The following is a 22,847-nucleotide window of genomic DNA, read 5'->3' as shown; positions in this document are numbered from 1 at the left end:
ATAGCCAAAATGGAGGCCTTGATGAGATATCCAGTGATATGTAAAATGAATTTTGCAGGGCATCCAGAAGGAAGTACTCCAAGATGTGGTGGACACAATCCATTATAGAAATGTTACCTTAACAAAGAGTAAGAAGGACATATAGGAAACTGGACCAGCTTCAAACAGACAAGGATATTCAAGATGTCTAGAATGCTTTAAGTTCTCTGTTTTTGTATTTATATTATCTGCCCAAATCTGCTGTGAAATCCTGTATACGTGCCATGTTCAGTGCTGTCATTTGTTCATTTAATTTGCAAGGAATTGCTTATGAATCTATATCAGTATTATTACTTTATTTATTTTGAAAGGAATTGCTTATGATTCTAAAGCAATATTATTACTTTATGTAGCACTTACACTGAACCTGATAATGGTCCATGTGGATCAGTGTTCAACTCCTGTAATCAAACAAACAAAAAAACAAATAGATGTAGCCCCTCAGGATTTCCTCTCCTGTATGTTTCCCACTAAATGAAAGACAACTCCTATACCATTGGCATTGTGATGTTATTGAAAGCATGGAAATGACATCTAACCTTGTACAAATTATTGCTTATTTCAAGCATGTTATTATATGGTGTCTTAAAAGCGTTTTTACTATATGACACAATGGCTGCATTTCCTGTATTGGACAGATTATATAGAAACCAGCAAAAGCACACAAGCTAGCTACCATATCTTGTTAGCGACGTCACCATTATCTTGTACAGATAATAACATCCCGAAGCTGGGGTATCCAATCCTTTAATGATCTATGTTATCAATGCCTCTCAAATGCCCCACCACTCACTGAGATTTTCAGTCAAAATATGTGATTAGCAAGCCATAGTTCTAAGGTAAGAGCTAGAATATGATGTACCCTCACCATAAACCAAACAGTTTTTGAGTACTTGTAACATCTTTCAAGTAAAACATTTTTCGATGATAAACCACATAGAATCCTATCACTATTTCCTGTACACATTGTTAACATGGATAAATGTTTTCCTTAACTGCTTTACTGACATCACTTTAGAAGAAGAACAAAACTGGGTTGGTGACTTCCAAAAGTTCTCTCTGCATGACAAGTGACAGCAGTGTGAAGGGACTTTTGGAGATTCCTGAAAAAGAGGACCAGTTATACCACCCCAGTTTCTTAAAGCAGGGGTGTAGCTAGGATTTTCAAATTTGTACTCACAGCTCTCAAACTGCTACCCCCCTCAACAGCCAAGCTACGGCCATTCTCATAATTCATGGTTCGCTCTTTTAGTATCGATGAAGAGGCATTCGCTGTAATGCCTTTTCAGTAATATAATATAGATTCACTCAAACTTGGTTCCTTGAATTGAAAATGAACCTGAAAGGCAGTTCTTTGAAAAATGCAGCATGGTAGTTGGGGTAGAGGATTCATGCTTTTGTTTTCTATAACTAAGGTACAGGATTTGAGCTTGAATAAATTACTAACCACCTGCTACCCCTAACTAGGGTGTTTCATTCACACACACACCCCTACCTACCTCTTAGTGCAAGAAATATGGACAAAGCCTAAAATAAACAGGGGCATATATTAAATAATGCTCTCGTGAACTTAGAAAATTGCTAGAATAACAGGATTTGTGCTAGTATGAGAAAGTTGCTAGAATAACAGGATTTGTGCTAGTATGAATTTTTCTAAAGGACATGAAATCTGAAACTCAAATGTCTGTCATTATTAAGCAACTTCAGCCTTCAATGATTTTCTAGAAAATCAAAAAATGTATGAGGAACAGACAAAAAATATGGGGCAAAAATCTGGACATTCTGCAAAATTTGGACAGTTGAGAGGTATGCTACCTACCTACCTCACACACATATACACACACACACACACACACACACACACACACACACACACACACATACCTCTCAAACTCTTAGAGCAACAAACCCATAAATAAAACTGAGGCAAAGGCCCAAAAATAAAGACATTTTTTTTTAAAAATTGCTCTTATAAATTTAGAAAGATAATAGAATAGTAGTAGGTCTTGCATTAATACGAATTTTCTGAAGGGTATGAAATCTGAAACTCAAATGTCTGCCATTATTTTCTAACTTCAGTCTTTAATGATTTGCCACTAATTTGCCAGAAGACCACAATTTTATGAAAAAAGGACCAAAAATGTGATGCAAAAATATAAAATTGCCAGACAATACAGCAGGGAACCTGTCAAAGAAGGGACACCATTTTAGTATGAGCACTATTAGATTGAGATAATTCTATTAGATTAGATGGCTATCAAATTCACTTAATAACATTCAGTATAGGATATTTATCTTGTAAATATTAATTTTTGTTTTTTTTTCAAACATTAACTTTTTTGTAATTTTGAAATGAGATAAATTTATACATTTTAAAATTATTTATATGTGTATTTGTATATTTTTTATATACACACATATATTTGTAGGTTTTTTGACTTGGATATTTTTATGACGGAATGTCTTATAGTATTCTAGTATGGGAGTGTTCGGGTTCATGACTGATTGGTTGTAGTCGGATGGACGGCTCCGTTTTTACTTGAGTACTTGAGTAGTGACTGTGGGCTGAAGTGCAATAAATGCAAAAGTGTGAGTGGTTTGTATTATTATGTTTTATTGCTTGGATTTACCAAGTATAATGTGCTTGTTCGTTTACAATACCCATGAGGATAGTTCTTTGAACATTAATATAAGGTTTATGTGCCCCTTTTCCAATTGGGTCTAACAATGTGGTTTATAAGCAAATGATTTGGAATAGCAACATGTGATGGCTTTAAACTCTGCATTTTGAGCTATATATGTGAATTTAGGACTATGTGTTTATTTAAGTTTTTTATACTGATGTTTTTAATGCCGTAATGTTTTTGATACAATAGTTGCCTAGCGACATGCATTATGATTTGATTCATTGATTAATTGGCACACTAATTGATGTTCTGCCCCCCTTCTGGCAATATAAATGTTCAAGCTTATGCATTATACTAATGGAATCTGATGAGCGTGGTTTTAACCGCGTGAAAGCGCTATTCTTGTTTGTTCTTAATAAAAGATTGCTCATTTTATGACGGAGTAGCATCTTTTCATTTCAATGAAGGAATAATACTTTTATGTGGAGTTTATGGACTATTCTCGGCTGTTTAATTTGGTGAATATCTCTGTTCCAGCTATTCGAGTGATAGGAATTTTTAGCTGAGTGTTCCTGGTGGTTGGTTCACAGCTTCTTTTGACAAATATATTTGTAGGATATATAACTGCATTGTATGAATTTTAGATGATATTTTAGGTCTCGTCTTTTTAACAAAAGTTTGGGTAGGTTAATTATATAATTAATTATTTAATAAGATAATTGATGGTTCTTTTTGTATTTAAGCAAGCTATGTCTTTGATTCATTTGTCTGAAGAAGTGCACGTATTGAAGGTGCATGAAAGCTAACAATAAACTGCTGAACTTGTGTTCTGACTCGTGGATTTCTTTCTTTCCTTTGTGGTCCTTAGTATGAGCACTGTTAACTTGAGCAGCTGACAAAATTAGAGAGTCTACATGCATTTCTGAAATAAAAGTAATGTGTAACTCTGATCATTACAGTTATTTATAATTATAAAGCCTCCACGTTTTCTTCCAAAATTGCTATTTTGCAGAGGGATCATTAGGGGGGAGCAACACTTTGAGCCAAAATTGGGGACAGTTGAGAGGTTTGGATATTCCTAATTCTATAAAGCAATTTATTTGAACGTACATCTCAACCTCTTAATGCAGGAAATCTGGACAAGGCCAAATACATTGGGGGAACATACAAAGACTACTAAAAATTGATCTTGTATAAACTTAAAAGACAGTTGATAGAATAACAGGTCTTGCTTTAGCATGCATTTTACTGAAGGTTATGACGTCTGAAACTTAATGTCTGTCATTATTTAGTGACTTCATTCCTAAATGATTTGCCAGAAGAGTTTTATTTTGCATTTTACAGCACGGACACCAATAAATATCTGCTAAACAAAGCAATGCAGTCTCACAATGAAACTAGACTTAGCATTAAAACTTCTCTGCCCTTGAAACTCACATTCATTGAAACAGCATTGAAACCCACATTCAAAGAAAATACATTTTGCCAGTGGCAGATAAAGATTAACTTTGTGCTGTTTTCAAATCATAGGCCCCTTGCACATGGAACATACACATGCTCTTTGATACACCTTCCTGATTGTATTAAACTATATTCCTTGTACAATACAGTATAGCTGTTAGAGAGCATTTTAAATTTATTGTTTTGAACATTTTTCCAGTAAACAATGAAACAAAATGCATGCACCAATAATGACAAAACAGCCCAATTCAGAACATTTCTATCATAAAAGTCTACTCAAACTTCTACAGTCCACCAGTATCAGTAAATATGCACAATCTCTGAACTAGTAAAAGTCATCTACACAATTCCACATTAAAGAAATCTGTAACTAATGAAGAGGTTGCTGCTAGCAAACAACTTTATATTTCATCGTTTCATCTACAAATAAAGTGCCTGTTGCCCTTGAGGAATAAATTGCCTATGTTGCATTAAAAAAAGTGATACGCTAGTAATATTGCAATAGGGAATGGATGGCAAACTGATAACAGATTCATAGTTACTACTAGATATCTTTGCCAAAAAGGACTACAGCATCCACTCCCCTTTACAGCACAGTACAGTATCAGCAATGCAACTACCTACTGTGGGAGAAGAACCCACAGCCTTCTGCATCAAAAGCAAGCATACTACCTGCTGTGCTATTAACAACAGAAGCAGATTCAGCATAAGCAGCACTAAACTTTAGTTCCCCTGCAGCTCTCAGCTCCTTGTAAAATGTATTCAACACTCAGCTGTATCTCTGAACTTTGCAGCACAAGAAATCTGGAAAAAGCCAACATTTATAAGGGGGGGCAAAAGCCCAACAAACAGGGGCACATTTTAAACATTGCTTGTATAATTTTGGATAGTTGCTAGAATAAAATGCTGTGTTATCACTATACATGTTTTGAACCCAGAACCATATGCATTACAGTCAGTGCAACATACCACTATGCTAAATTAGCAGTTAGAAAAACAGGAAGACTGAAACTTAATGGCTATTAGATAGCTCTCAACCTCTTAGCACAAAAAACCTGGACAAACAAAGCCAATAATGAGGGAATACAAATTCAGTTCTCACTTCACACCTTAGCACAAAAAACCTGGACAAACAACAAAAATAATAATGGGGAATACAACTTCGGTTCTTACTTCTCACCACAACTGGGGAATACAACTTCAGTTCTCACCATAGCTCACAACTGTTAGAAATAAAAATCTGAGCAAAGTTCAGAAATGGTGGTGGTTAGGGACTTTAGGGTCTACTTACCCTGAAGCAAAGGTACAGGGTTTGAGCCGAAACACCTGTTGTATTATGTGGGGGCATTTACACACACCCCCCTTCCATACTTTCCTGATCCGTTTCCCACTCGCACTCCTATCTGTTCATGATTGCTCCATTCAAGCTAATTTCCATCTTGCAGCCAGCGGGACATGACATGAGCTCCCGTTCACCTTCACCACAACACCCAGCAAGCATCCTTAAAGGCGCCAGCACTGTTTGTAATTTTTTTAGTTAAAAATCTACCCCCTCTTCTAAATAAGTTGTACTGAAATCAGTACAGTGTGTATGCCTCCCGACGTCCCTGTCTTAAAGGCTGTTGTCCATCACCTGCTCTTACAGATATGTGGCAGTGTGTTTATCCTTCGAGTTCCTAGTTTGTTTCAATAAGATTTCCATTTCTATAAATAAAGCTGTTGTGTTGTTTCCATGCTTTTAGCATTTTTGTCTGTTTTACTTTCAGTCTGACAATCCACATATTTTTGCACCACTTTCTGTAATACTAACATGGTTAGATCATACTGTAGAACATGCAATACACATCCCATACATCCCAGATGCAGATTTTCACTGTCGCATTGATCAGCATCACACAACATCTTAATACTGGTATACTACTTATATATATACATATATATATATATATATATATATATATATATATATATATATATATATATATATATATATATATACATATATATGGGTCTACTGCTTTTCATAGAATACCATGTATTCTAAAAAGAGCAGGAGACAGCTCAGTTACACGAAAGTGCACTTATTCGAAAGTGCACTTTCGTGAACTCAGCTTCTACGAATGGATCGCACCACAGTGGAGGACAGCAGGAAAACATGCTATGTCCTCCACTGTGGTGTGGTAGTTACGGACCTTAGGGTTATCCCCTTACCATGACCCGTGCCCTAACCCTAAGGTCCGTGACTACCGCACCACAGTGGAGGATAGCCTGTCCTCCACTGTGGTGTGGTAGTCACGGACCTTAGGGTTAGGGCACGGGTCATGGTAAGGGGATAGCCCTACTATCCTTCACTGTGGTGCATTAGTCACGGACCTTAGAGTTAGGGTGCGGGTCATGGCAAGGTGATAGCCTTACTAGCTATCCCCTTACCATGACCCATGCCCTAACCCTAAGGTCTGTAACTACTGCCGTAAAATCACTAGTAGCCCATTCGCTGAAGTGGGTTTCGAGAAAGTGTACTTTCGATTAAGTGCACTTTTGTGTAACCCAGGTTCTACTGTGTAAGTTCAAAAAAGTGTATTTTCGAACTTATACAGTAGACCCATATATATATATATATATATATATATATATATATATATATATATATATATATCTATGCCATTACTCTCATATTTTAGTGTGCACAATTTGTATTTGTTTCCCTCATACCCAAAAATGGATCTACATTGAATTTTAAATAATAATCTGACAAGAGAGGAGTCATTTGCTGTGAATGTTCACTATTTCTTATGGATTATTTCTCATCAGTATTAAAATTACTTTCAAATCCAGTCTTTCTTCCAACTATTTACAGTTTCCACACCTACACCTTATGGACTCAGCATTTGTCCTTTATTTCACCTTTTTGTTTTCTCCTTCTTGCATATCTGAGAACATAAAATGTATCCTGATTTCTTGTAATTCATACCTAAACATATTGTTGCAGGATGCATTAGTCTGTTTATTTTGTTTTTATTTTGTACAGTGCCTTGTGCTAGCAACCTGACATAAAAAAAAAATTACTGTTGATTTGCATGTGCTGTCCCTACCCTGATGGTACCTTGATGTAGTGACATGAAACTCTTCAAAGAATAAACATAAAGACCTGCAATAATACCATTATACTGCCCAGTGCTTGCTAAAGCCTATAAATCAAATTAAATTTTGTTTTATGGACTGTTTACCTTTTCAGTTGCAAACCCTTAAATTACTTGATTGTCATTTTTCAGACATGACAGATTCTATACGCTGTTAGTGTGTTGAACAAGTTTAATTTCATTACACCATTTGTTAATTGTAAAAATTGGTCTTTGTATATCTGTCCCAAAATATTGGAAAACTGTTGAATATTCTAGATCTTGCTCTTATGTGTATGAAACTCTGAAAACCTGTTTACTGCACAATATGGCACTCATATTACTATATCTTAAGAGAAATAATAAAGCTTTTGTTGATGTGCAGATCAGCAAAGCTACCTGTCACTGTCACTTTCTCAGCTTTCTGTGTCTCCTAATATTACATTTTTTTCTTGTGCAGTATTTGAGGTAGAACTATTTAAATTTGCTTAAGGCTGCTCAGTTTCCATAAGATGTTTAAGTAATGTGTTCTTCAGTCGAGGTTTCATAAACTAAATATCACAATGGGTAGAGTGATGGGCTGCTACCTCACCCTTTTCAGTTTCATTTATTTTTATACATCCTGACTACAGCTCTGCTCTTTCAGACTTTGCAAATCCCTTGTATATGTACAGACTGCCTAACAAGTAATGCAAGAACAGCTAACAGCAGTGTATGTAGTTCAAGAAGATCTTTAATGTACATCCAAAACCCAGTGCTTAAGCAGGCCTTATTCCTTCTGTTTCTTCACAGGCAATTAATAAATAAATGTAAATGTGTATCTTTGCAAGCGGTTTTGTCCTCTTGTACTTCTTTTATGGCAGTTGTGATCTCTAGAAAAGGAACAGCTGATTTAACCCATTTGTTCAGTACATTAGGTTCACTGATGTTTCTCTGTACTTTTTGCTATTTCTTTCACTTCTTTTATTAAACAGTATGTCTTTTTCATGTATGTTTTTCCACAAAACAAAGTGTTTTCCTCCTTTATATTTGAGATATGCCTCTGTGTATGAACTTTGGAAACCCTTGCTGAAGTCCAATTTTACTCTTTCTGCACTGTGCTTACATGCATCCATTCCCATTTTACATGCGTGTGTGAGTGTGTGTGTGTGTGTGTGTGTGTGTGTGTGTGTGTGTGTGTGTGTGTGTGTGTGTGTGTGTGTGATAGATAGATAGATAGATAGATAGATAGATAGATAGATAGATAGATAGATAGATAGATAGATAGATCATCTTATCTGCTGCATGCTTCTTTGGAAAACATAATTATTTCCTTTTCCTTTTCAGTCACCTATAACATTGTGATGCTGAGATGTATCACCAATTTAACCATCATGCACTATTCACAGAAAAACAAATTAATTTTTCTCCAAATACATGTTACCTTTTTTCAGGCATCCCTATCATGTGCCTTACCATTACCTCATCAGTAGGTGGGTCCCAGTCTCCATGAAAGTTATATATATAGACACACATCTCTGCATTAGCAGCACACCACAGTGCTTTTATTTACTTTGTTAGTTCTTTTAAATGCCCGAATGGAAAGATCATATGAGGCTGTAATCACTTTCTATTAGGTGAGGCTCAGGACAAAGTTTGAAACTGAAGAATAACTGAAATGCAGAAATGTTTGCAGTAAGTATCAATAATGTGTAATTAAACACTAAAATTTGTTTTAGCATCTTGATGAGGTATGCACAGATTAAAGAAATGTATCAATGCTAATATATTACTAATTATAGAAATGTATCAATGCTAATTTATATATGTAGCCAATTAGGAAGGTACACATTACTGTTAGAAATGTATGCATTTTATACAATATCTTTTTATCCTTTTCTCAAGTGTGAGCTATCATTATTTGTTTTTTCTGTAAAAAGCACAGTCCAGGAGGCATTAAAATAATCAGTAGAAAAACACAAAGAAAAAAGTAGGTATTAAAAAAGCATTCTGTCTTGTAGGTACAGCATACAATTCAAGCATCACAGTAACACTGGGTTTGACATTAGCATTTTTTAATTAATAGACTGCATTTCCAAGACTTTTACACAAACTCCTTTAAGTAATACTCCAACGTGTGTGCAATTTATTAGCAGACTGTCTGCAGCATTCAGTGCAATTATTTCGTTTATGGATTAACTTGTATAATTTCTAATATTAAAACTGTTTCAAATTCTTATCCAGTGTAAACATTTCTGTCTTGTGACTTTCATACTAGTTACATCATATATGTCTTACTCCAAACAAACAAACAAAAAACGTAATTTTCCTTAACATATGATACAGATATTGCTTAGTGTATCTCTGCTACATTATATTCTGTAAACATTCCATCTGCATCAATGGCTCTTGCAGCTGTCACATTTTGCCCTGACTACCATTCTAATGAACATATTTAAGCTGCAGCAAACACATTTTTAGATGGAGATGATTGCAGCATTCTTGTCAACAGAGGCAGTCACACACAGCTTCTACCATTTTTATATGAAAGCTGTGCACATCTCTTGACAGTTACTGCATGGTTATTTAATTGTACTTGAAACAAATAAAATGAATTAACTAATTTACATAAACATTGAAATATGCATACATTTAATTTATTTAGGGGGTTATTTTTTGCTGTGTATCAAGATATTAATTTAGCATAGTCCTAGAATAACACATTGTTCATAAAATTAAATAGTACAAAACAATGCACATAGCGAAACACACATACATTCAGGCAAACAAGTGTGGTGTTGTATCATAATCAATATTATTTGCTTGCAAGAGTATCGCAAGGAAAGAAAAGTATTATGGCAATGTATTTAGTATGTACTATACATAAATGCACAGTTCTGCTAAATTTTATCAGTACTCCTATTAACAAAAGACCATGAGAATCATATACTGTATGTTATGCTCTGTTAAATTTGGATATCGGCTGGGGTGCCTTCTATGCGGAGTCTGCATGTCCTCCCTGTGGTCGTGTGGATTTCCCCCGGGTGCTCCGGTTTCCTCCCACATCCCATAGACATGCTGTAGGTGAATTGGACACTCTAAATTGGCCCTAGGTGTGAGTGTGTATGTGTGTGTGCCTTCTGTGGAAGGTTGGGCGCCAGGCTGGCAACTCGATACCGTAAAACTCCACTGCCAATCATGAGCAGACAGGTGATCCACTGTGGTGATCCCTAACTGGGAAAAAGCCGAAAGAAGAAGAAGATTAATATAAAAACAAATAATATTGAAGGCATATGATTTTGTTGCAGACTGTTAGTACATATAAATACTTGATAAAGCTAGGAACATCCTAGCGAAAGCACTTGTGATACGTGATTTCTGTGTGGTGTTTTTTTACAATAAAGACCAGTTTGTGGATATATTCGAACTTTGTGGTGTAAGCTTCTTGGCCGTCAACTTGTTCTTAGTACATATAAATACTACTGTAAAGAAATATTTCGATCATGATCTTTTATAATCCATTTAGATATAAATCTAGTACACATAATTCAGCCTGAAAAATATAAGTTTGCAATCCATATTTTAGGATAACAGTATTCTGAGTTTGAAAATAAAAAACTTTCTTTATCCAGTGACATAATGAGGATAACATCATATATTTTGACTTCAGAGTGAACTAACTACTTTGTTGTGATGAGGCATTCTGTTAAATCTAATGAGGAGACAAAGCCATTCAGAAATAAATTCAACATGACCATACCATAAATCTCAACAGCTTTATATGCACATTCTGGACATTCTGGGTTGTGGGTGGGCATAATAGTTAAGGTGTTTATGTCACAGGCACAAAGAACATGGTTTAATTTTCAATCTTGCTCACTGTCTTGCTCTTGTCAAGGTATGTAATCATCTGCAGACTGATTTCCTAATATTACCTATAAATCTACATGAAGTATAAATTTTGCTAATGACTTGCCTAACAGACTTTTTGTAGTCATAAATGTTACACACATTAATATTTGTATAAAATCATTTTTCAGTACACTACATTACTTTTCAGATATACTTGATACTTTTTAAATTGTGTATTTCCTGTAATATGCAAAACATAGCAATATTCAGTCAGACCCTGCTAATTTGTTGCCCTAATTAGTGCAAACATAGTTAGCTGGCTTGTTTGTGCTATGAAGATGTGCAAATCATGTGAACTAGAATCCAGTCTGGCACCACATTCTTCTGGAACTGACTGAGGACCTATAATAGATAGATAGACAGATAGATAGAGAGAGAGATATATAGGCAGAGTGAGTGAATGACAAGAATGTTACTGATGTAATTCACATGCATTCTAGATTTGGCTTTTTATCCCTTAAAACTGAGAATAAAGCCAGTGGTACAAAAATAAAAGTGATTATAACCAAAAGTGATATTTGTATGCTTGTCTGAAACTGTTACCTGTTATGTTTTCTTTTGGAATCAAAAATATAGATATCTCTTGAAGAATTTTCTAAAGACAACCATCACTAAACTGACTGCATATCTGAAGCTGGTTCATTTAGATTTGGACCACTGGGGTCTGAGACACAGACAAAACAATGTAGGAGGAGATGATTTTATTTGAAATAAAGGTGTGTGCCACCATGGCATAACACACACAAATTTATTTTCATTTTTAAAGTGTTTTTAAACAATACATTTACAGGAAAGAAGAGCTAGTAAACTGCCTATCAGTAAATAGTTTTGTAAAGATATGAACAAGTATAGCGCACTCACTAATGTATGCTAAAAGCAGCAGGTCAAGTTTATTGACCTTAGAGCCAGTGGCCAAATTCAGTTTCCCATACTTTTGCAGTCATGTGCTACAACTGAATCTAAGAAAACTTGTATAATGCCTTCCTGTTTGTAGCTACATGGTGCAAAATGTCACGGACTTGCTCCTGTGCCAATTTTGGCTAAATTTACTCGCTATACTTTTCTCACCCCCTTCAACCTAAATCACACTTCACAACCCTCTCCAGTCTATTACTACACTCCTTTCTGTTGCTCTTTCCACTAAGTTGCCCTATCCACTTCATCTCTGCAGACCTTTCCTCCATCTCTCTCTTTCCTCCCTACTCACCTATTCTACCTGGAGACACCCTCCCCTGCACTCTTCTTATAATCTCCTTCTCTCCGTCCTTCTATAACTATAATATGAACACCTCTCTCATGCTAAGACACCACTCAATTTCACCTCACTGTTTCTAATCATATAATCTCATATATCCCTTTAAAATATCTTATTATAATTGCATCAGGTGTCATTTATCACATACTACTCTAACAAATAATATGACTATTGAGTTTTTCCTCACATATTTTCTCCAACTCGTGTTGTTGTTGTTTTCCACTGCACTTTACTATGAAACATATGTTGCATGTTTTTTTCTCATTATATTTTTACACATTTATGATTTGTAGTGTAACATGATACATTGTGATTTAAAATATCTGTACTTGATGTTTTGTAATTTAACATTATACTGTATGATTTAAAATGTCTGTACTTGATGTTTTGTAATTTAACATTATACTGTATGATTTAAAATATCTGTACTTGATGTTTTGTAATTTAACATTATACTGTATGATTTAAAATATCTGTACTTGATGTTTTGTAATTTAACATTATACTGTATGATTTAAAATATCTGTACTTGATGTTTTGTAATTTAACATTATACTGTATGATTTAAAATATCTGTACTTGATGTTTTGTAATTTAACATTATACTGTATGATTTAAAATATCTGTACTTGATGTTTTGTAATTTAACATTATACTTTATGATTTAAAATGTCTGTACTTGATTTTTGAAAGATTGTGATTGTGGAGCTTTTCTACCCATGCCTCCACTGAAAATGGGCACTTTTTGTCCCAGTCAGACTTTCTGGGTAAACAAATGCCAAATAAAAAGAAAAATAAATACAGTCCTTTGCCAAAAAGTTGTCATACTTCAAAGATCTGATACACTGCCTTCAGGTCATCAAATCTATTGCTTAAAAACATCATACTAGCCATCTTTTTTTTCCATACTCTGGTACACAAATGCTTACTGCTATACAAAAATCAATGGCACAGAAATGTTCATGCTGAGTCCAGCCTGTCAGGGAATAGGACTGTTTCAGTGGTAGCATTCTACATAAGGAGAGTATTCCAATTTTAGCAAAATGCATGTAGTACTATAGATGGTCCAGATGTGTGCATATATCGTATTATAGGCTATTTAATCTGTATCTACTGTCTAGACACAAGTGGGTGGGACTTAGAGTGTAAAGTCTGTCTTAGTCAGGCAGAATGTCAGCCCTCTGATGGCCAGGCCTCATCCCAACAGCCAAATTGCTAATAAGATAAGGAATAAAGGACAATCAATTGATAGAGAGCAGCCATCAGTGAATGAAGAAAAAAATGCAAAAATATGAATAATTTATAGCTACTGATAAATGGCATTCTATTCACATATTTGATAGTTAACAAATATAATGTCCTTGTAGTTGCTTGGGTTTATAGTGAATCTATGAGAATCAGTCTTGGACTACAAAAGTAATCAGAGTAAACTAATTTTAATTTAACAAGGGTACAGAAAGCAGACTTACATCAGATGAGAGGACCCTCGTAATACTTAGACTCTGAATTTCAACACTGCTTTGTTTATTCGTATAATCAGTTCAGCAAAACTTTAGGTATAACCAGAATTCCTTGTTAGGAACAAAAGGACAGTTAGTGGTCCTACTTTCAGCCCCATAAAATGCAAAATCATATTTGCAGGTATCTCAAAATGTCATTTATGAATCTAATCGTTAATCCAAAGATATTTAATTTGCTTTACATTTTCTCAAATTTTCTGTTAGTTAAATTTAAGTTATTCCTGTGAAAAATGCTTTCTTATGAATGGTGAATGTTTTTTCTTAATATGGTACATGTATGTTTGCAATATACATGCATATATAACAATAATTGCAGCAAATGTCATTGTTATGCAGGTACTTTTTGAATCTTCCTAACAATAACAACTATATTATCATTAGAGGATAGACAAAAAGGACTTCCAAGTTGGAGAAACTTGAAAGAAGAACCCCCATAGCATCAAAATGAACGTAACACTTCTACAGCCTCAAGAAGAAGTACATCTGTGTTATGAAAATGTAAATGATTCCTGCATTAAATCAATTCGTTCACCTGGCCTGAAAGTTGCAATATATTTAGCTTGCATGTTTGGAACTCTGCTTACAATACTGGGAAACCTTACAGTAGTGGTATCAGTGGCCCATTTCAGAGTACTCCATTCTCCATCCAATGTGCTGGTTCTGTCACTTGCTGTAGCTGATTTTCTTCTAGGATTATTAGTGCTTCCTTTCAGCAGTGTAAGATCTGTTGAAACATGCTGGTATTTTGGAGATGACTTCTGTAAGCTGCACACCTGTGTAGATTCATCACTTTGCTTAGTCTCCATTCTTCATTTGTGCTTCATTTCATTTGATCGTTACTTTGCAGTTTGTGACCCTCTGCATTATACAACAAAAGTTACAATTCCAGTAGTATGCATTTATATAGTTGTTGGTTGGGTCCTTTCAATTATTTATACTGTTTTCTGGATATATTCAAATGTTCTTGAAAAAAACCTGAAGTACTTAATGTCTGAAGGCTATTGCACAGGAAGTTGTCAGATTTTGTACAATAAAGTGTGGGGGTGGGTAAATTTCCCTGTTTTCTTTATTCCATATTTTATTATGATTGGTCTGTATACAAAGATATATTTTGTTGCACAGAGACAAGCTAGAATGATAGGTGGTACAATGGATTCTGACGGGTTAGGAAAACAAACCAGAGCATCAAAAAGTGAAAGAAAGGCTGCAAAAACACTAGGAATAGCAGTTGGATTTTACATGCTTTGCTGGGTTCCTTTTATGATAGACACATTAATCGATCCATTTATAAACTTTGCTACTCCAGCCCTACTATTTGATATCCTATTTTGGTTTGCATATTCTAATTCAGCTTGCAATCCTTTAATTTATGGATTTTTTTATCCTTGGTTTAGAAAAGCTTTAAAACATATTGTAACTTGCAAAATATTTTATACAGGATCATCATCAATAAACTTATATGAGCTTTAAATGATAAAATGTTAGCACTCCAGCTATATACATGAAAAAGTAGCACATGATGTCACATGTGCAATAATAATAATAACAATAATAATAATAACAACAATAATAATAATAATAATAATAATAATTTTTAGTAACTTGAAACATTTATGCAGCTCATGATTTAACTGTATAACAAAAGGAATACAAAGCTTTGTTTATCTGCCTGAGCATTAACATGGCAGTGTTAAGAACTTGTGATATGAAATGAATTATTCACTATTTGGAATTTGTATTTCAGATACAGCTTTACTACATTTTAAATACAATTGAAATCCACATTAGACAAACCCATTATTTCCAGTTATTTACTTATTTACCTATTTGTTTGTTTTCTTACTAATTTGGTAAAAGGGCTGGTCTAAGGATGCTTTTCAGTCATGACTTCATCAAACGGAACAAACAAAATGTTTATAATTTGATAAAAATGCATAATAATTTGAAACATTTATAAGACAGAAATGCAAATCAGACTACAGTTTCAAGGCAAACAGCATGTCGATCATAGAAATAAATAATTGACTACAATATCTCTGTAAATATAATGCCAAATGATATGAAAATAATGATTATGCTACATAAAAAAGAAAACACAGGTTTACATTTTGAGTATCCAGGGGGCTAATAGCAGTGTGTGGTGTCATATCTGTATGATTAAATAATATAACGTTAATAAACCATTATCTATGAATCAATTACATTTGTAAATGGAAGTCCAATCATTTTGAAGTATTCCTTTGAATGACTTAATTCTGCTCATTACCTGTTAGGTAGCTGATTCCATTGAATGAGGCAATTTTCCTGAATATCTTTGCACCTGCAATTACTTTAGGGGACCCTGACATCATGAGGTCTTAGGGCATACTGATTGAAACAGTTCATACCATAGAGACAGAGAGAGAAAGACTGAATACTTCACATGAAATGCATTAAATGTAAATGAGACAGGTATTGAAACAATATGAGCAATAACAGGAATCTACATTGTTTTTTCTAGGGGAAGGCAAAGGGGATTCAGGAGATCAGACAGCGGTATGAATCAGTAAATCCTGTTAATTATTGCCTGGGAAATATCATTATTTTAGGATAATCTAAGGGTAATTACAGATGTTATATACTAAAACTTGGATCTATATTACAATGTCGAACTCACAGGAGTCTGAACGTTGTAATATCGAACTCATATGTTTGAAATGTGAAAATAGAGAAGCCACGGAACACTGATTTTTTTCCCAGTGGAAAAAATTGGTGGGACGTTTTTTGTGGCTTTGCTATTTCCTCCACTGTGGTGCAATCTCGGAGTTGGTATATTTAAGTAGGGGGGAGGGGCAAAGCCCCTCACATTAGTATAAGTTTAAAGTGTATGTGTTTGTTTTTTTTTTTTTTTTGTACCAGAACAGCGTTTTTTTTTTCCCTGGGAAAAAAATCTCTGTTCTGTGTTTTCGTACTTTTTGGATTTCGAACTTTCTGGTTTGATAGTACATTGTTCGAACTCCTGTGAGTCCAACGATGTAATATAGACCCCTAAAACTTCAGTGTAAGGAGCTTCATATTGACAATCCTTCTGTACACATTTTGTTTAGTTATTTTATATCTGTTAGATAAGAAGTCTAGCTTAGAGGTCGCTATTTTAGTAATACTCCAAATCTGGAACATGACAGAAAACGTACAATTGACATGTGGAAAAGCACTCTTCAGAGTCTCTCTTACTTAGATTTATCAAACTGAGTAGATATGAAGTGCCTGTAAATTCAGTATTCAGTTTTATGATATATTATCAAAGAGAGTTGATATGAAGTGCCTGCAAATTCAATATTCAGTCATATATGTCTGAAAATATATCAAGAAAGCATGAATGCTGTTATAACACACTTGTAGCTAGCCCTTAAATATGCAATATATAAAGATGGGGGGCTGAGCATGATTGTTTTACAAAACTGCTGTTATAAAGAAAAATAAAGTGTTAGACTTGTAGAAGTTTTCAATTTTTTCTAGCTGTATTATTTAATTGCAATAATGTTGTCTAAACATGAGCAGTAGTAGTTTATTGGTCACTTTCTCCTGTCTTTAAAGTAGAAAGCTGTGAGTGACTTCAACTACAATCTTCATTTAAATGCATTATTTTCTTCCTTTGTTGTTGTTGTTTGAATTTCGGCTTTTCTGGGTTAGGGGTCGCCACAGCGAAGCTCCGGTCCGCTAATGATTGGCAGTAGAGTTTTACGGTGCTGAGGTATTTTCTTCCTTTATGTTTCTTAATTGCCTTACCAGAGCACTGCTGCTGAATCCAACCAGAACATTTTGCAGCAATGATTTACTGACCATGTGAAATTAATAAAAACTAAACTACACTGACTACATAGAAATGTGTTAAATGATACTGTTTTACTTAATATTACAGATTTGTAAAAGGTGACTTTTCAGTTCTGCCATCAGTGCTGTGTGTTAATTATTCTACATGCATAATATTTTCTATAATAGTGTGCTACTGTCTGTAGAAACAAATAAAAAACTGTCTGTCTGTTACATGGTTTATATTCTATAGCTATAATTTTGTATTTCAGTGCTGTCCCTAGGACTATCTGAGCAGACTGACTTTATTAATGTTTTTCAGGCAGAAAGACCCATCAGGCAAAATGTAAACCATATTACCATAATTGTTTAGTTTACCACACTGGAATCTGAAAATATTGCAAGTTTATTATGCAAATGGTAATAGTTTTATTTAGTAAAGTTATTTTCTTTCTTCACTCAAAAATATCACCATAGTGTGAGCCCATTTTGGCTGGTGAGTACATTAAATTATGACTGTTGTTTTTCACTTTGTACTTTTTAATGGATACACTGAACATTGTTTATCACTTTACTCTTTTTAATGGACACACTGAACATCCTTCACTGATTCTGTTATGCAATAAGTAAACTTTAGCCAAAGAACCCATCAAACATATTGGATATGTTCAGATATAAATACAGTGCTTGTAAATCAACAGACCTAAGCATGCATCTACTCCATGGACTACTGTTGTTAGAACATTCTAATTACTTAACTAAGTACAATAATTAATTTGTTTCCAGTCACCTGCTTATTAGTATGCAGAAGGTCTTTTCTCTTTTTTTTCTTTTCTTCACTATAATGGATGCTTATTTCATATGCTTGGGAAATGATATAACACAGTAATAATTAGTTTTGTATACAACTACGGCAAAACGATTGAATTTTGTTTGTAGTCTTCATTACTAGTTATAGTAGGATTTTTTCAGTTTTACCCTAGTTTGTTGAATTTTGAATGTATTTCTAGTAGGCATTTCAGACCATCATATAATCAAAGAGTATACAAGAGAACTTGACTGTGTGGTCATTTAAATCTTGCCAACACTGACATTTAGACCTTACCTCCTTTTTCAAGGAGTAATAGGGCACTCGTGCCTGGTATGAATTTATAAATACAACTCCAATTGTCTAATTATTTCCCAAAGCAGGATAGTATAGAATTACTTGAGAAAGCTGCTTGAAATTTGGACTCAGACTGGAAGATTAGTTTTGTAATCCCATTCACAGTTATGGGAAAATCGTGAACTGCTGCAAGCTCTGAGCCTTATCTAGTCATTTATTACCGAAACTAAGTAATATGCTGATGGACCAATCCACAGATTGGTCCATCAGCTTTTTATTTGGTTTTAGTCTTTAATTTTGGTTGACTTGTCTCAGTTTGCATTTGGTTTCACTTATTACTTAGTTTTTCCATTAGCAGTGTTGTAGGCAAATACCTGCCTAGTCAGGTGAGTTAAACTGTAGTTGGATTGACACAGTGGCTATATTCTACAATTTTGCTGAATGGTTTGTGCTTCTATGCTCCTACAGCTATTTACATTCCAGTTTTTCTGCTCTACCAGCTACTTCCTACTGTTTGTTCAGTAAAGTTTCCCTGCACCCACTGTATTATCTAAAGTTTCTGACATTCTAACCTTCCTGGTGTGTTTGACCAGTAGCTCAGAGTTATAGGTCTACTTCTAAGGGAACTATGACCTGGTACAAGCTTAGAAGTTGCAGAGCTTCGCTACTGGCTTTATTTGATTGGATTCTTCTATTTCTAGTCTATTATAAGCAGCCCAGAGCTGTCCCCACACATGGCCTTTTATTCAAGATTCTTAGAAGCTTGGAAAGCCATTAACTTTGAGAAAGGAGCTTTTCTCTGAAAAGGAAAGAAAAAAATTGTGCTAAGCTGCCCTTAGTGTACTGCAGCCGTTGGCTTCACTCTAAAGTGTGGTGTCTATGCAAGAGCTTTATTCCCTGTATGAGACCTGCAAAATCTATACAGCTTTTGAAATCCAGCTCTGTGGCTCAAATAACCTGCAAGTACAAATAATAACATCTTATACTACAGTACATCTCAAACAAACAACTAGGCATTTTCCTATGCCTTTGTAGTAAGTGTGCCTAAACAGTATCCCAAACAAACAGAACTCCAAGCAGTTATAGTCACTGCTGCCTCCCCTAGTCATTATTGTTGAAAAAGAGGAACAACACTTCCTTGCATCTTATTGAGCCTGATTGAGATGGGTATCTTAAGACACTGTAAAAATGGTATCATGCCATCTGATCATCAACTAGTCCTCAAGCAGCATAAAACATGTGCATATATAATGCCGCTAGAAGTACAAATCTCACAAGCAGTAAACTCGTACACCAAAGTCATTGGCAGTGCAGCACACATCACACCTCTTTAATGCCATCACCATACACATAATCCACCACATGATAAAGGTTAACTTATCTGTAACTCAAAAACCTCCAAAATATAACACAGGTACAAAGCACACTTGGCAAGTTAACTCATAAACACCTATGTGGTGTGGAATATCACATCTATAGCAGCCTAAGGACATCTTTGCATTCTAGAGCATTTTCTTAAAAATCAACTTAAAAAGCATAAAATAACCAAATAAACAGATATTTTGTGAACAATAAATGTTTTTAAAAACTGTACAGACAACAACGTCATCAGTAAGAAGTTTTTTTACAATGATAAGAATCGGTGCATTCATAGTCTTTCCATAAACCAACAATTATATTTTAGCTAAACATTCCATTAAACTTGCCATACCTTGGAAACTCTACAACCTAGACATAACGTTTCATTAACCAGACATAAGCTTTCACATTACACCAGGAAATTCCTCAATGACTGAATAGTTATTGAGATATTGACAGAAATAGAACTCAGATGCTTAATTGTTAAATTAGCAATAAAAATAACACTGATTATTTCTCCAAATGTTCATAGGTTCATAGGTAAGTACTAGGCAATCTGCCCAAGGGCATATATAAGCCTAGCCAGAATGTGTTGGCTTTCACCACCCCCTTAGATTAATTCCCTCTGCCTCTGTCCAGCAGAGCCTTTAGTTCCCTGTGCCACTGTGCAGCAGAGCCACTGCAGTGATCCCCGGGGTACATTTTCTGTTTCCCATCCACTTGTCAAGGTTTCTCTTGAAGAGTGTTAATAAGGGGCTCTGCCTGATGTACATTGGAATCCTGTTCCAAAGCATGGGGAGTCTCTGGGATAGGAATCTATCCCTCCAGCATGTCCTATTTATCATTGTGGTGAGGTTTATATCTCTAGAGCATGTGGCTCTCCGGGATTTGTTTTTTTTAGGTGGAGCATGTCCATCAATTCTGGGTTGGACATGGCCTTGTATGTCAGGCAGAGGTCACCTCTGAGTAAGCGGTATGCAACCGAGTACAGCTGGAGTTTCTTGAGTTGGGCTGCATAGGGCATCTGTTTGAGGCCAGTAATTCTCTTGGTGAGGTACTTTTGTAGCCTTTCCAGCTGTTGCAGGTGTCTTGTAAGGTACATCCCAAATGGGGCATTGTATTCTATAATGGGTCTAATGAGTGATGAGTAGAGAGGCGCAATAATCTCTTCTGTTCTAGATGCGAACCCTTTTGTGATTAGGTGGGCCACATAGAAGGATTTTCTAACCACCTTAGCAATATGATTATCAAAGGAGAGATTACTATCTACTTGGGTCCCCAGATCCCTTATTACATTTTCTGCATTTAGGGGACTACCACCTATGTGGTAGTTCGTGGGTACTTTGTTTTTCCAAAGGGGATGACTATGCACTTTTTGGCATTTAGCTTAAGGCCATGATTTTGACACCAGGTATCCGTCTCAGTGAGACCCATCTGGAGGGTGTCTGTATCAGCCATTGAATAAGTTATGGCCCCTAGTTTGCAGTCGTCTGTGAACGTGGTCAGCCATAGTCCTCCTATGCTTGCCTGTACCTCTGAGAGGTATATACCAAACAGGAGGGGTCCTAGGACTGAGACCTGGGGGATGCCACTTGTAACCGGTTTAGAGTCAGATGTAGAGCCTGCAACTCTTATCATGAGGGTTCAATCCATGATCAGAAAAAAGGCCAGCACCAAGGAAGGTTCAAAAGTAGTTTAATAAAACTGAAACTAGACCGGTTTCAGCAGCAAGGCTTTCATCAGTAGTATAGTCAGCAAAAAGCACTTAGTCATCATCTTATATAATGTTCTCTAAGGCATCTATATGACATCACTTCCTGATAAGTCAAAAATGCAAACAAGGCAAAAGTACAATCAAGGCAAAAGTAATTGAAAAATACATAGTTCAGTAAACAAAAAAGTTTGCCTAAGTTGCATGCATATCTCCAGATTATAATGAAAAATCCAAAGAGACACAGTATACTGGTATATCAATGATAATAAACAAACTTAATAAAAACATACAATAAAGGGTAAATGCCCAAAATAAACCGAAACAAAAGTCAGGTTATAAGGTGTTGAATACCAGCCACAGTATCCTAAAATGAGCTGAAATGCAAAAACCTAAGCAAAGCAACCTGATAAGAAATAAGTACATATACGTAATGCAAGTGTTGGTTAATTACAAATTATAATTTATCATTTAATCCAGGAGGAAAAGCCCCCAAGTTTAATGATCCACCTTTTTCTTTGGTATTTAGGATATCATGCCAACCTGTTTTAAAAGATCGATTCCTATGATATGATCAATGATGGTGAATGTAAATTTGGCAGTGGGATGTTTGATAACATGTCTATATAGTGCATTAGTTAATCTTCTGTTTCTAATGTCACCAAGGTGTTCAGAGATCCTGACACGAAACTGTCTAGACGTTTGGCCAATATAAAATGCATAACATGTACATGTGGCAAGATAAATAATCCAGTCTGAACTGCAGTTACCAAAAACTGTATATATTTGTCCAGTGTTCCTACTAAAGTAGTTTTGAAAATATAGTTACAAAACTGCAATGTCCACATGGATAAATGCCTGAAAGTTTATCTCCAGTAAGTGTTCTTTGAGTTGGAGTGTGATCCATGACCCTGGTTTTTATAGTGTGAAAATAGATTCCCTAAAGTTTTGCCTTTCCTATAGGAAAA

General features: G+C 35.1%; 1 protein-coding gene across 1 annotated transcript; it reads left to right on the top strand.

Moving 5' to 3' along the window:
• Positions 1 to 4,734: 4,734 nt before the first annotated feature.
• LOC122808538 (trace amine-associated receptor 5-like) lies at positions 4,735 to 15,382 on the top strand (the record flags this gene model as incomplete). The annotated part of the gene is made up of 2 exons (XM_044079492.1): positions 4,735 to 4,785; positions 14,411 to 15,382. Coding segments are annotated over 2 exons (1,023 nt in total), but the record flags the coding sequence as incomplete, so codon positions are not given.
• Positions 15,383 to 22,847: the final 7,465 nt, after the last annotated feature.

The sequence above is a fragment of the Protopterus annectens genome, chromosome 8.part0 (assembly GCF_019279795.1).
Source record: "Protopterus annectens isolate FY-2018-M chromosome 8.part0, PAN1.0, whole genome shotgun sequence".
Taxonomy (NCBI): domain Eukaryota; kingdom Metazoa; phylum Chordata; order Ceratodontiformes; family Protopteridae; genus Protopterus; species Protopterus annectens.
The sequence above is the reverse complement of the archived record's forward strand: the minus strand, read 5'-3'. Positions and strand labels throughout refer to the sequence as shown.